General features: G+C 40.7%; 2 protein-coding genes and 1 long non-coding RNA gene across 5 annotated transcripts; 1 reads left to right on the forward strand and 2 right to left on the reverse strand.

The window, feature by feature from the left end:
* Window positions 1–90: 90 nt before the first annotated feature.
* LOC120452655 lies at window positions 91–1,496 on the reverse strand. Of its 2 annotated transcripts, none has more exons than XM_039636972.1 (2): window positions 1,432–1,496; window positions 91–1,225 (listed from the first exon to the last, which is right to left on the reverse strand). In XM_039636972.1, the coding sequence occupies exon 2, from the start codon at window positions 950–952 to the stop codon at window positions 608–610; it is 345 nt and encodes a 114-aa protein (XP_039492906.1). In that variant the 5' UTR covers window positions 953–1,225; window positions 1,432–1,496; the 3' UTR covers window positions 91–607. The 2 variants fall into 2 exon arrangements, with proteins under 2 accessions (XP_039492906.1, XP_039492907.1); XM_039636973.1 differs by lacking the exon at window positions 1,432–1,496 and adding an exon at window positions 1,326–1,413.
* A 7,875-nt stretch (window positions 1,497–9,371) lies between these two features.
* Window positions 9,372–10,895, forward strand: LOC120451924 (endoplasmic reticulum resident protein 44). Its single transcript, XM_039635939.2, has 2 exons — window positions 9,372–9,960; window positions 10,113–10,895. Exons 1-2 carry the CDS (start codon window positions 9,398–9,400, stop codon window positions 10,780–10,782), a joined length of 1,233 nt encoding a protein of 410 aa, XP_039491873.1. The 5' UTR covers window positions 9,372–9,397; the 3' UTR covers window positions 10,783–10,895.
* On the reverse strand, window positions 10,820–12,645 carry LOC120451928. 2 transcript variants are annotated; one of them, XR_005616420.1, is made up of 5 exons: window positions 12,376–12,645; window positions 12,083–12,304; window positions 11,505–12,014; window positions 11,015–11,350; window positions 10,820–10,950 (listed from the first exon to the last, which is right to left on the reverse strand). It is a non-coding gene; the product is annotated as an uncharacterized LOC120451928 (long non-coding RNA). The 2 variants fall into 2 exon arrangements; XR_005616419.1 differs by having other exon boundaries at window positions 11,505–12,304.
* Between the last annotated feature and the right edge of the window lie 1,859 nt (window positions 12,646–14,504).

Raw genomic sequence — 14,504 nt, forward strand, 5'->3', positions numbered from 1 at the left:
ATGATTATTATGATTTTCGTCAGGCGGCGGACAGAGGGCTTTGGCCACCGGGAGAAAAGTACAAATCATTGACGAGTGAGCGGCACTAAACTCATCAGCGGAGGAAGCGATGGATGGGGGGTACTCACTACTCTGAGGAAGAAGTGAAGTGCCGGCCGATGGATAGGGAGATGGAGATGGAGATGGCCAAGAAGCAACCGGTAGCAACGGTAGCCGATCGCCAAAGCCGCGTTAATGGCCGGGCCAACTACGGAAGGGGGGCAGCTGCTTTGGGGGGAGGACTACTATGTATGGGAAGGGGGGGCTCAAAGAGAATTCCGTGCATTTGCAATCGCACTTGGCCAGCGACTACGTCCGGTCGCCGACGGGTCAGGAGCTGAAGAAGACTCCAGCTGTGAGCTATAGTGAAATCTGGCATTACTGCGAGCAGTAATGTGTAATATTTTTGGAAAAAATAGCTTGTGCATTCTGCGTCAAACTGTGCAACTGGCGGTCTAGTGGTGGTGGTCTGGTGGTGGTCAAGCGAGTGCCCACTGTAGCTGGCCGCTTCTGTTTGCTGCTGATGACGACGTTGAAATCTTTAACGCGTTCTGCGTTGGCATGATCATTATCGCTGGTTTCGCTTTACGCAACTGCTTCTCAACTCATTTGGCGCTGGTCCCTCTGCAACTGCAACTGCAACTGCTGCAGTACAGCAACTGTTGCAGCAACGATTTTCGGCTTTCGGTGATCCATCAATTGCACTCGTACTCGGGCAGTGTCCAAATGCAACTTCTGGCCATGATGTATGCTCATTGCCCTTAGCTCCGTGCTCCAGGTCGGTGCAGGTAAGCTCTGCTCTTCTTGTTGGCCAATTTGATTTGCTACCATTTGGAAGACAGGTTGTCGGCTCTTGATTACTTGTTGTGGTGGCATCAAAAACAAATAAAAGCTTAAATTGTTTTCGGATCATAAAGCAAAAAGGGTTTAACCCATTGATTGTCTGTTGATTGCCATTTATGGCCCCCTTTTGGCGGTCGAGGATGTCTTTGTATCTCCAAGCGGATCTGGGTGGTTTTCGCTGGCTTTCCTGGTTTTGGCGGATTTACAACTTCACAGTTATGATTGGGCTAATTAGTGTAGAACTGCAGTCAGTATCTTGAATTGTACACGAAGATCGCCCTGTAATTTGCGGTTGAGATTGTGTGAAACGAGTTGCGGGCTCACACATTAACAGGAAATTGCACTGAAAAAAAAACATATTTATAGTCAATAGTCATTTATCCAAGAAGTTATCTCCCTCTAACACAAAGTAAATGGTATCCGCTTCGAACATAATAACAAACCTTGATTTAAAAATAAAGATTAATACATTTTTAGATCTCAACATGTAGATCCATGTATTTGCATGTTGGCAGAAACTTTATAAAAAATACTACATTTTTGGCTTACAACAAAATATTCCTATGATGAGGTCCCAAGCATTGCGTATACGACACAGTGTCGACCGTTTTAAATGCATAATGAATAAAACAGGCCACAGACGACATTTACGAGCCATAAACTATTCGCTTACATTGTAACCGGCCACAACTAATTGGGTCAAAACGCGTCTGCGAGGGCTTAAACAACACCTGTAACATGTGAGCCCTGCAAGTGGTTGCGATGACGATTCACTCAGGGCTCGGAAATGCATTTGCAATGCACAAATAAATAAATAAATACATTTTTGACAGAAAGATGACGCGAGCTGATGACAATAGAAGTGATGACATGGCCGATACCACGTCCCCATCCTCTCTTCCGGACATTGGCCATTCGGGCACGTCTACTCACCACCTGAAAGCCTTCTGTGGCGCACCTTGAGCTGCACCTAATTGTGCCCTGTCTCTCCGTTTTCGGGACACCAGCTTGGCTCCGAGCAGTCTTTCTGGCAGCAGTTCAGCAGTTTCCACTGGCGAATAGCATAAATTTAAATTTTAATTTACTGCCTCGTCAATTGAAGTCGTGTCCGGGCACTTGGAACCCTGGTACGCCTGGTCCGAGGTACGCCGTCCCAGGTTAGCCGGGTCTGCTATTTTATTTCATTTCATTTATTTATTTTGAGCTACTTGCAAAATAATTGCATAAATAAATATTTTAAAAAAGGTACCCGGCCCGCTCTCACGCACACTCTCCTCGCTCCTCTCCCCTTAATTTGTTGTATTTTGATTACAATCGTTCGTCGGGCTGGAAACGAGCAGATGTGGCAGTGGAGCTGAAACTGGAGCTGGAGCTGGAGCTGGAGTTTGAGTTGGCCAGGAGCTGGTCACCCGCAGATGAAAGCGAAGTGATTGCCTGCGCCAGCTGACTGGCTTCAAGCCGTCCAGAAAACTGGCCCAGATCTCCTCGGACTGAACTGGACAATTTATCAATGAAACGATGGATTGCAGATGCTTGTGCTGCTGCACGGTGCTGGTGGCGACACGAATTACGCGAATATAGATTTCGACTTAGATACAGAACCACCCAACAACAAACTGTATCAATAAATCAGGGAATCAAACAAGTTGGATTTTTACAGATAAATTTTTAATTACCCATCAAAGTATTTAAATGAAAGACAAAGCAATCCCGAAAAAAGTCACGAATGCAAGAGACAAAGGAACGCCAACAACCGACCTTCATTACTTGGTAAACATAATATTTTAAATACCCCTTATCAAAAGTTGTAATACTATGTAACCAACACCAATTCATTTCTTGCACTAAAGTAGTATGTTTATCTGCAACAATTTCACGACGAACAAACGTGTAAATAACTTAAGAGCATTTGTCCAAGCTTGTTTCATCTTCCCATTCCCCTGGCTGGCATAATATACCATAACAACTAAGTCCCCAAACTGACAAAAACCGAGTCTGACCCCAAGAAACATATACAAACAAGGCGACAGCGAATTGACATATGCACACACGATTAACAAGTGTTTAAATCACAATAAAACTTTAAATCCCCGCAGACAAAGAAATAAAACCATAAAAACACCCAAGAAAGATAATCCAAACGAAACGAATTCGATTACTGATTGTCTGTCATTGGCTTCTGCGATGAAGGCATGCAAAAACATTGCTGCTCAGCAAAGGAACTCGGAAAAAATACGGAACTTACGCACCCAAAAATTGGTCAATAAAATCATCGACAAAACTTTTGTTTAGCCGCGTACAAGGGAGACCCAGTATCCAAGTCAAGGAGATGGAATGGGAGGGGACAGAAAAAAAGAACTTTTTGCTGGGCGTGTGCAGAGCCGCAGAGCCAGTGGACAAAAACATTCCCAGGGCAATAAAAATGACAACAGTTACAAAGTGGCAAAGGCCAACTCAGACGCTGGCTCACACGCACACAGAGACGGGATTAAGCCAATTTAACAGATGCTTTAAGTCAGAACACTGTAATCACACATCGGATTAACGCTGCCTAGTGTGAGCTTCAACTGCAGCTTTAGGTCGGAAGCGCAAGTGAGTTACTTGGCTGGCAGGGCAGCTTGGGAACTACGGAATACCCTTCCTCGAAAGTGAGTCTAGAAGAGAACAGCCTTATTGCAAAATAAGCTAAAATTTTAATAAAATAAATCAGTCAAATAAGTCATTAAAACGATTAGATCAGATCAGTAATGCGCAAACCCTCACGATTATTGCAGTTTTAGGTGCCGCTAGTAATATTTCATTTCCAGTTTTTGAAAGGAAACAAATTTATAAGGAATTCAGTGCTAAATTGCTTTTTAATATTCAGCAAGAAAAAGAATTTATTTTAAATATTTTAATAATTTTATTGTAATAATTGTAAAAAATAAGTTTAAACATAATACACTATTAGAACTAAAGAAAATACCATATAATATAATAATAACTATAGTTCCAACTTCACCTCATAAGTACGCTTAAGCCCAGCTTAGTTCCCAAAGACTCCATCACGAACAGGGTATAGGGTATCCCTTGCTCGCCAGGGCGTTACCCAAATGAGGTCCTCATATTTATTTGGTTGACATTTGCGGGCTACCGAATTCGCGATCCTCCTCTGCTCTGACTACAGTCGCTGCAAATGCGATTCCTCCTTGACTTTATTTCACTTTTGTTTTTCGCTCTTTTTTCCGTAATTTTTTCATTTAAAAATCGAGGCATAAATTCCCGAATATATCCACAGCGTGGCTGGGCTTGGCTCAGCACATTTTTGGGTCTTTTTCAGTTCTTTGGTTTTTCTGCCGGGTCCACAGCTACTTTGTCTTTGGCGTTGCCTGCCATGGGGCAAATCCCTTAGACGACGTCGCATGTTTGCCTTTTTTTGGCACTTTGTGTTCATATGATTTTATTTTTTTGTTCTGCCCATTTGCGGCGATTTGATATGTTACCCGGTAGCCGCGGAGCCCTGCTCCTCTTTTTTTCTGGCTTGGTGTTGGTTTGTTGCCTGCGGTTGTGGCTGCAAAGGACCCATGCCCATACGACTCTCCTGCCGGAATGAGCCACTTAAAGCGATGAGATTTTTGGCGTCTGACGGCGACGTCGGCGGCGTTTATCAAATAAATATCTTTGAAATATATAACAAATAATGAAATGCTGTCGCAGTCTGGATCAATGGGCCCGAATTGGTGTTATTAATTGCGGGCAATTGATTTGATTTTCTCTACGGGATGCGCAAATCCCATGCATCCTTAAAGATCATCTAACGTTATCGGCCCCGTAAGGACCACCCGCTCTCTAAGCATCATTAGCAAGGATGGACCGAGCATCTGCGGTCCGAGGACCGAATTAATTGAAACATTACCTAAGCAAACGTAGCCCCAAACGGTGAAACCAACCCGAAAGTTCTCAGGCTAATTGAATTTCCCATGTCCTTCCGCCTGCCACCGCCTTCGTCCTTCTGTCTGTTTCAGTCCTAGAAAAATGAATGTCTCGCATTTTAAGTGCCGCCCGTGGTCGCTGCTTGTTGTTTTGTTTTATTTTTTATGGGGCTTTGTTGGCCTGTGTTTTCACGCATACAAATTAAAGTCCCAATGCTTGGGATGGGCTTCCTTCCGTTCCCCCATTTCTTCCCAAGTTCCTGCCCCAAAACAATTGGCTTTTGTTGCAAATGTTGCTATCATTAGTCGGCCAGCTACTTAACACGACATTGATGTGGCTTAATTATACCTACGATAATCTAGCCGCGGCAGATAAAGAGAGATTTAAAGGGGTGGAAATGTAAAAAATAAAGTTATACGTTATGAACAAGAATCAGTAATAATACATAAAGTGTACTTACTTTATTCTTACTAGGTGTTTAATTTTGTTTTACGATAAGCATAAAACATTTAGCCACAATTGGTTTAACTTTTAAAAATGTTACAAAATGCATTTATACACGCCTTGTATATTCTTTTGGCAGGCTAAATATATTAAAAGGTCTTGAACTAAATATTGTCTTGACCTTTCTCCTCTCTTAAAAATTGTTTGAGATATTTTCCTCCATTTGAACTATTAAGAAGCTTTAATTTTATAACATTGAGACTGAGTGGAAACTATTAGCCTCATACGATGTGGGAGCGTGGTAATTCATTAAAACCAATGCTGGCAAGAGCAGCTCCATAAAAATGTTGGCCCTGTTGATGAGCCGCCCTAGAAAGCCGTTAATGATGTGCCCCACGGCAGACGATTGCGATTGCTAATGTCCCTAAAATGGGGGGATGGATGGGATGGATGGGATGGATGGGATGAATGGCATCCACGGAAGTGAGCGCAGATGGACAGCTTGGAATGGCTTTGCCCGGTTGACACTCGCTAGCGGTTCAAGTGGCGTTGTGCATCTCAATCTCAATCTCGAGATTGACTAATGAAGGACGAGCAGGACGTGTTGATTGATTGTTTTTCCATGTAAATCGCAGGACGAATTAATCAATGCTAATGACACTTTCCCACTAGCTGCAACCATCCAGAAACTGCGTTAAACGGAAATGTCTAGCCGAAAAGAAAGAAATAAGAAGGATGTCTGTGCTACAATTCTACAAATTGCATTTTAAGCGGATTCATGTCCACACTGCTATTTTTTAGAAAAGGATTTGGATTTGTTCCAGAATCTACACCCTGAGCGTAAGATAACCTTGATTTACGTTTGTCTTCTATGCGTTAATTACACATAAGATACTTATGCTCATTAAAGCATAGATACGGATACGCACTGCCAGGCGAAGTTTCGTATCTTAATCATGATTTTATGCTAATGTGTCGCAGCGTCTTGTAGCTGCCAGATTACAAGATACGGGGCAGCGAAAACTCAACTCTTGCCAACTCGAACGCGTATCCCTTAGATACAGTCGAGCAGAGCCACCAAAATAGCTATTTTCAGACAAGACGAAAAAAGCATTACATTATCTAAGGATTCAACAAAGATGAAAACTAACCTTAATGATTAACGTCAGAGTAATGAAGCATAAGATAAAAATATTATTGCTTCTGCACAATATGCATATTATAATATTACACCATAAGAAATTAATTAAATGCAAGCATACAAAAAAATATATAATAAAATATACAAGTCTAACATTACAATTAAATAACTGCTTAGTACAAGTTAGGAAAATATTTTAAATTATGTATTGAGCACATTCACTTGCAACCAGTCCAGGAAGTTATATTTTTCACATTATTAATTACTTATAAGCTTTTTTATCAAAGATATTTAGCTAATTGACCTCATTCTGTGTGCCATTTTACACATTAATATATATTATAATTATATATATATATAAACACATAAAACTACAAAAATATAAAAAATGTAAAAAAATAAAAAACAATTTTTCCTTTTGAGAAGCCTTCTAAGACTAGCAGTCTAAAGTTTTCAACACTGCAGTTGACCCACACCATTATCAATTACTGAAAAACCGCACGGACGCCTGGTTTTTTGGCCGTGTCAACCCTTTTGAGAGGCTCGTACCTTGACTTTGTTTTCCTTGCCTTTTGCCTTTGCCATTTGCCACTTACCATTTTGCATTTAGCATTCAACATTTAACATTTCGCAGCTACACCGGCTCCCGCTGCGAATTTGTTTGTTGGCCGTCCGCTGCATGCAAGGGTGGCTTTGTCTGGCGTCCATTGCACTTTGCCTCGAAGGCTGGCGACTTACCAGTACATCTATAATTACGTCACCTTGGCGTGGCAGTCATGGGCGGCCAAGAACTTGGGCGGTGCCCCGACCTGCTCAAAGCCTTTAAGGCCCCGCCTTTAAGACGGCTGCTGGTTAGGACAAGTCCTCCAGTATTGACCACAACTGAGAACATATAAGCCACCCGTATGTCCTAACTATAAGCTGATTTTTTACACTGAACGGAAAGAGATTTGGAGTCTCATCAAGATAAAATAAGTCTGAAGCAATAAATAAGATAATAAATATTCCATTTTTTTCCCTAAAACTAATCATGTTATTCTTGTCGTTATTTAAATATTTTTTTATTATTAAACTGGGTAAACACTTGGTAATATAAACATAATATATTTTATTTTATACATTTTTTGTTCACTGCAACATCTGATAGAAGATATTGTTCAACAATTTATAAGCGGCTTGCTGGCAGGAAAAGAAAGTTTAGAAGCTCACGTGTCTAGTGGGTTTTTCTTAGCATGATTTATATGTGAAATATCTTCGTCGGTGGATGGAACCGCAAGTTGACACGTCTTGTGGTCAGTTCAAAAGATAATAACGCAGCACATGTGAGCCAGTTGTCCTGCCAGGACTGCTTTCCAGTCTGCTTTGGGGTGGGAGTTACAATATTTCCCGGGACCTTCGTTTTGCTGATTTTTCACACTTGTTTGGCCCTTCAACAGCAACAGCTGGCCCAGCTTTTTTATTATTAACTTTTCCGCTCCGATTTTGGTCACGTTTGATAAGCTTGAACTAATAATTCATGAATGGACAGCTGTTGCTACTGCTCCTGCTGCTCTGCGATGATTTTTAAATATGATTTGAATGAGTTTATAAGTTTGTTTATTTATTTAATGTGAGAACCAAATAAACGAGGGAGAGTTCTCCCATAAGGGTGGTTTTGCTTTAACTTCGGATTGATTGATGTCCTTTTGCAGACAATCATTAGCTGCGAGTTGTCGATTTCCCCACCCTTTTGAAATCCCCAAACTGCCACGCCCCCTTCAACTGTGAATGGCGTTGACAGCTTGCCAAATTGTCTGCTGAAAACTCGTCTTAAGCTGCAGACATCGTCCCATGACCATCATGCATCATTAGCATCCAAGTCTCCCAGATTCTCATCTGTACTATATGTGTATCTGAAAAACGCATTTTATTTGGGAGCTCTTCGAAATATCATAGCCAATGCACATCGATATATTATATATATATAATGGGACATATTAATATTTTATTTAGGATGTAGGCACTCCCTATAAGCTTTAAAATATTTTTAGGTTAGTTTTAACTTTTTACATTACCGCTCTACTTACATTCACAATCTGTGGCATTATAGCATTCTGCAATTTGAAAAATTATATTTAATGCAACTATTTAACAAACGAAACTTACTTAAAGGTGCATCTACCACTAAAAGGTCACCTGTAATTGTAGTATATATTTGATATCAATTTTAATGAAGGGTAATAGTCTCACAGAATGGAGGTATCAGAATAGGGCTTGCAACACTTAACATCCCAAACATTATAAAAGTGCTACTATACATGTAATATGTACTTGATTTACTGAATTCTAATTATTTAGGATGCAAAAACGATGCTCTTGAAAAACTTTTAAACCTTTACCGCTTGCATTTGCGCTACAAATCAATTAGTCGGCTTTGTACCTTTAAAATTATCGTATCGAATTAGTTTTTAATTGATTTCACAGCTTATCTAAATAAAATATAATACATAATAATAATATAATAAATATAAAATATAAAATATAAAATATAATACATATAATCCAATTTAATCCTAAGCAAAGTAGTTCAGTAGTTCCTGCCTACGAAATTGATTTATGAATTCCTTTCATATTTTTGTTGTTGGAACTTGTGTTTAATAACAAATGCATATATATTAAATATATTTAAAAGGGGTAGATTTTTTATCATTTTTTTAAAGTATGAATCGGTGTCAATTTGCCATTCATAGTACAAACATTTTATCTAACGGTCACCATAAAACCATATACTTAGTTTTAAATTTTTACATACACGAGGAACGAAGTGTATTATACTAGATTCTTCTGGAGGTGCAAGTTTCAGAAAAAGGTATCAGATAGTCGAGGAACTCGTTAATAGCGGTTTCTGTATTGTACAAATACTTAAGTTGGCAATTTCGGTGCGAAAAATCTGATTTGTATGCATATTACTTGAAAACTTTGCGTGGCGAAATTAGACTGTTGTAAAACATTTTCAGCAATATCGTAAGTAGTGTGAAGATGAAGGTGGTCGGCAGTTTGGATATCCTCTATTTGCTGGCGATCCTAGAAACCCTACTTTCTCTCGTCGCGGGAAACTCTTCGGTGGTGGTCGTGACCCACGAAAACTTGCAACAAATAATCGACACTAATGAGCTGGTTCTGCTCAGTTTTTATACGGATTGGTGCCGTTTTAGCCAGATTTTGCAACCCATTTTTGAGAAGGCGGCGGCGAAGGTTGTACAGAAGTTCCCTGAAAACGGCCGTGTGATTCTGGGAAAAGTAAACTGCGACATTGAAGATATATTGGCAGATCAGCTTGACATACTTAAGTACCCAACGATAAAGATAATCAGAAATGGGTTGATTGGCAGTCAGGAATACCGTGGCCAGAGATCTGTGGAGGCCTTCTTCCAGTTTGTGGAGAGGGAGCTATCAGATCCAATCAAAGAGTTCCATAGCATTGATGAACTCAAAAATGTGGATGTTGGCTTTGGTATAGTTATTGGATATTTCATCTCCAAGGACCATGTTGAGTATGATAATTATCGCAGGGTAGCGAGCCTATTGCGCAACGAATGTAGGTGAGTTTATTATATCCAATGAACAACTGAAACCGATTCGATATCTGTAAAAGAAGTTGTGGAGACTTTGTTTATATGTGTAATATATATTTATATACTTCCTGAAAATATGTTATTTATATTTTCTGATTATAATATTTTAAAAATTAAAGGTTCCTTGTGGGCTTCGGTGACTTAACTAAGGAGCTCCGACCGCCTGGAAAGAATGCGTTGATCTTCCGCGGCGATCCGTCGATTCCGAATCACAAAAACCAGTACAGTGAGTACTTGGGCAACATGACCAGCTTTAAAGAACTAACTTTTTGGATCGACAAGAGGTGTGTGCCCCTGGTGCGAGAGGTCACCTTTGAAAACGCAGAAGAGCTATCGGAGGAAGGATTACCATTTGTATTGCTGTTTTACAACAAGGACGATGTAAGTCCCATCCAGGAGTTCAAGAACGCAATTCAAAGCCAGCTGGAAAATGAGACGAGGGTTAATTTCGTGACTGCGGAAGGGAAACTCTTTAAGCACCCACTATTCCATTTGGGCAAGTCCCTGACTGATTTGCCAGTAATCGCAATCGATTCTTTCATGCACATGTACCTATTTCCACGCTTCAAGGACATTCACAAGCCAGGTGCCCTCAAAAAGTTCATTGATGACCTGTTCAGCGGTGCACTACATTTCAATTTTCACATGGCCCTCGAAGCTAAGGAAAATTCCGAGTTCATAATCGATACCGCTGAAGACCCGCCTATTGTCCACGAGTCAAAGTTTAAGGACCTCAAGCCATCCAAGCACCGTTACACATTGGTCAACCGCACCAGGGACGAGTTATAATATTATCCTTATGTACCATAATCCTTAAACGTGTTTAGATGTAATCACTTTATAACAGTTTCAATCAGATTTTTAAATGTAAATGTAAGATAAAAAGCAATAACAAAAACTTATGTATTCTGATTCTTGATTTTAGGAACCCATTGAATAATATCATTATATTCGGAGCTACAATATTATAAAAATATTAATAAGGATCTGCATATATATGCAATAAAAGCAATGCTTGTACCTTGAGAAAATACAATGGGTATCCCCCATCGAATACACACCGATCCCCGACTATGCCGTGAAATATTTTCACAAGCCCATTGCCGACTAGACCAGCATTGAATGCCCCATTTTGGTCGCTGTGACAAATCGAACACCCAACATACATGGGCATCTCATCAGATAGTCAGGAGATGACACGTGCCTTGATATCGATATTTCTAGGAAGATCGCCTCGATCCAGAACAGGAAAGTCGATTTCATTTGAATAAGCCTGGCCGACTGCTCTACATCAGACCATATAACCACTAATAAACTCATTAGTCAAGCAACTCAACATCGTAGATCTCGCTGCAATCTAAGTACAGTGATGTGGAAACACCAGAGGTAGGAAATATATATACATATTAGGTATTACTTTATGATTGAGTGAAACTTTTCCTAACTGAAACTTTGATTTATTGTTTATTATAAGTTAATATGCACAATTTGCATACTTCCTGTCTGCTTACCGCGATATGTATTTTAAGATCTGTCGCATCACAATGTAATATCCTCGAGGGAGTTTCGCGCCTCTCCTTTTCAGGACTGAGCCTCGATGCTTACACCTATACTCCAATATTGTCATAATTAATAATATCTTTATGGCCATATGCCAGCGCACAATCGAGCGTGACTCGAGATGAAGTATCTGCCACAGCTGCGAGTGCAGCTGCAGGTGAAACTGCCTCTAATCAGCGTCAGCAGCGCGTGCCACTCGCGTTGTCACCTGCACAATTATAGAATTTTCCATAGTCGGGCAGTGCTGGCCACCAAAATGGCCAGGTCCCAAAATGGTGTCCGCCAAGAGTCCGCGCGAAGTGTCCGCCATAAATAACTGCCAATAAATGTCAACGGTTTTGGCGCATTAACATAACAGCTACGTCGAATTCGTTGACAGGTGGCTGCTTTTTCTTCGAGCACAAATCCTACCTGGGCAGCATCTTCCGTCCAACCGTCTACTGGCATCATTATTTCTCGGGCTAAAATTGAAATAATCGCCTTTTAATCACCTACGCCTCGACGGGCTGGCTGACTTGGCTCCAATTACCGCTGCAATCGTTAACTCCTCAGGCTGACAGCCGAGTTGGACAAGAGCCCCTTCAATTGCCACTGGGATCATCAGGCCGATCGACAATAGTCGCGGAAGTCACGTGCGGAAGTTTTCAAACTTTCTCAGTTACATTATTGGCCGACAAACATGCGAGTTCTGAATTAAAGCTGGAAAAACTTCCGTTTACAATTTACCTGGTGTCTTTTTTTGGAAATTAACCTAGTTTTTGTAAGATGTTTTTATGTAGCTATTTTTACTGTTATTCAGTGAAGGAAGGAACTAGTACTTACCAATTATTTATCTTTATGACTAAAAGATTCGGGTACGTTCGCTGAGATGCATGTGACAGATAAAACATATATGCTTAACCAGGACCACTAGCCGAGGCCTTCTACTCATGTCCGTCAATATCTTAAGTACTATTAGATTATTGTTATGATTAAACATACAGGTTCTAGTAATGTCTAAACAGCTTAGGTTTAGTTTAGATGGTAAAGATTTTGTGCGTTAATATATTTGTAATACAAAAAAATGTGTACGTTTCGATTTGTACATTTTTGAGATCGACTGAAAGGCATAAATACTAAAAAACTGATTTTTAAGACAGCGCTTGACTTTGTTCCCTTTTAAGTTCCGAGAGATAGTTTTAATACATATACTCAAAATGCATATACCAATATCTTAAAGTGGAATATTATTTAAGTAGTATCAAATTCTATCCACAGTTATATTTAAATTTCAGTGCGTCTAGTGCTCTAAAACAAAAGACAACATTTAAATGAAAAAAGTATGTATACATTATGTGCTTGAAGTTCCCGCATGTTTCTACTCAAAAACGCGATAAATTTCTAAAGCTCAGTGAAACCCAGTTGACAATTACAATAGCAATTTCCAGTGGTCAAATGTGTGATATTTCAATTAAAACTTAACGGCGCAAGTCATTAAACGGCAGATACAACATGTACAGCAATCGGATGGAAAAAAGAAGCGCAAAAAGCGCATTTGTCGCCAAAGACGGCAAAAATCGACAGCAAAAGCAGAAATATCGCTGGCAGCGGCCATTTGAGAGAGCTCAACATATTCAAAGTTGTGCACGAGCGCGATTCCAATTTCATTTTGTGCTCGGCGACAGGGCAAAAAGCATTTGCGCAGCAACAAATGAAGAAAAAACACAAACAAAACGTTTTTGTTTAATTAAATTAACAAAATACGCGTCGGATGAGGGGCTAAAAACACGGCTATTTTGCACGCAGACCAACACGCCAACACGTGCAGCAGAATTGGCCCAAAGAGTGTGTGGCCAAAAGAGAGAGAGAGGATGACTGGCTTTAAGTTTAAGCCTGCTCTTAAGGCCTGCTCTGTCCCACTTGCACTCGTCTGCCAAGTGACTCCATCTCACTCGAGCCACCATTCAGTTGGTGGCCACTCACTCGCTCTCCATGCGAACATAGCTCATGCGCCCTGTTGTCTCGCTCTGCAACACTCTGCCAACCCGTTCTGGCCAATCGGCAAAAAGCAGTTGAAAAACAGGCGGAGCCTCTCCGTACCCCCGATGCAACTTGGTCGGTCGGGAGCCCTAGGCCCTGAGCCCTGAGACCTGAGATCTGAGACCCGGCCAGAAGCCCAAAGCCTGGCCATAACCACATGCAGACCCTGCCCCTGCGCCATTGCATCTGTCGGGAGAGTCGAGTCTGTCAACCATTTGGCGTCCATGACCAAGCATGACGGCTATCTGGGCCCTGTTTGTGGTGCGTCTGCTTCTGCTTCTGCTTCTGCTACCGCTTCTGATTCTGATTATGGTTCTGCCACTACTATCCCATCTCGAGTTCTGCCTTTCTGGCTTTCTGGCTGGCATTTTGACATTTCGCTCGGAGGCTTCTGGAGACGGTGGCGCCGCACTGCAGCATCTGCTGCATCTGCAGCCACATCAGTTATCTGTTCCGCTGCGGTTTGCGGCGATAAATGTGCGCCATCATGCAACTGGATGTGGGTTTTGCAATGCAATGCGGCAGTGCGGTATTGCAGCTCAGTTTTCAGATCGTACAACTGTGTTACCCAATAAAATAATCCCAAAAATAAAAATATGCACAAGAAATTTCTATTATATTTAACTTCACCATGGCAAAAGCTTAAGGAAACTTGGAATTTTGAACGGAAATTGGTGCTTTTTGGAATAAAAAATAAATAACGCTATAGTCAAGTTCGACTAGTAAATATGAGTTACACAGTTGTCGGGAGTGCGAGGAAAAGTTTCGAACATTATTTTGAAATATCGATAAAAATTGGCAAGAAATATAGTAAAAGAAACCAAATTAAAGCATTTTATAATAGTGTGGCCCGGGCCCTTACTGTGCTTTAAATGGTTTTGGCGTATAGATAGAAATTGGCAAAACATCGTTGCAATTTAAAACATAAGACC

The sequence above is a fragment of the Drosophila santomea genome, chromosome 3R (assembly GCF_016746245.2).
Source record: "Drosophila santomea strain STO CAGO 1482 chromosome 3R, Prin_Dsan_1.1, whole genome shotgun sequence".
NCBI classification, from domain to species: domain Eukaryota; kingdom Metazoa; phylum Arthropoda; class Insecta; order Diptera; family Drosophilidae; genus Drosophila; species Drosophila santomea.

Coding starts and splice junctions, on each gene's coding strand:
- LOC120452655 (XM_039636972.1), bottom strand. CDS start 952: ATGATCCGAAAACAATTTAAGCTTTTATTTGTTTTTGATGCCACCACA.
- LOC120451924 (XM_039635939.2), top strand. CDS start 9,398: ATGAAGGTGGTCGGCAGTTTGGATATCCTCTATTTGCTGGCGATCCTA. Junction 9,961..10,112: donor CTATTGCGCAACGAATGTAG/GTGAGTTTATTA, acceptor TAAAAATTAAAG/GTTCCTTGTGGGCTTCGGTG.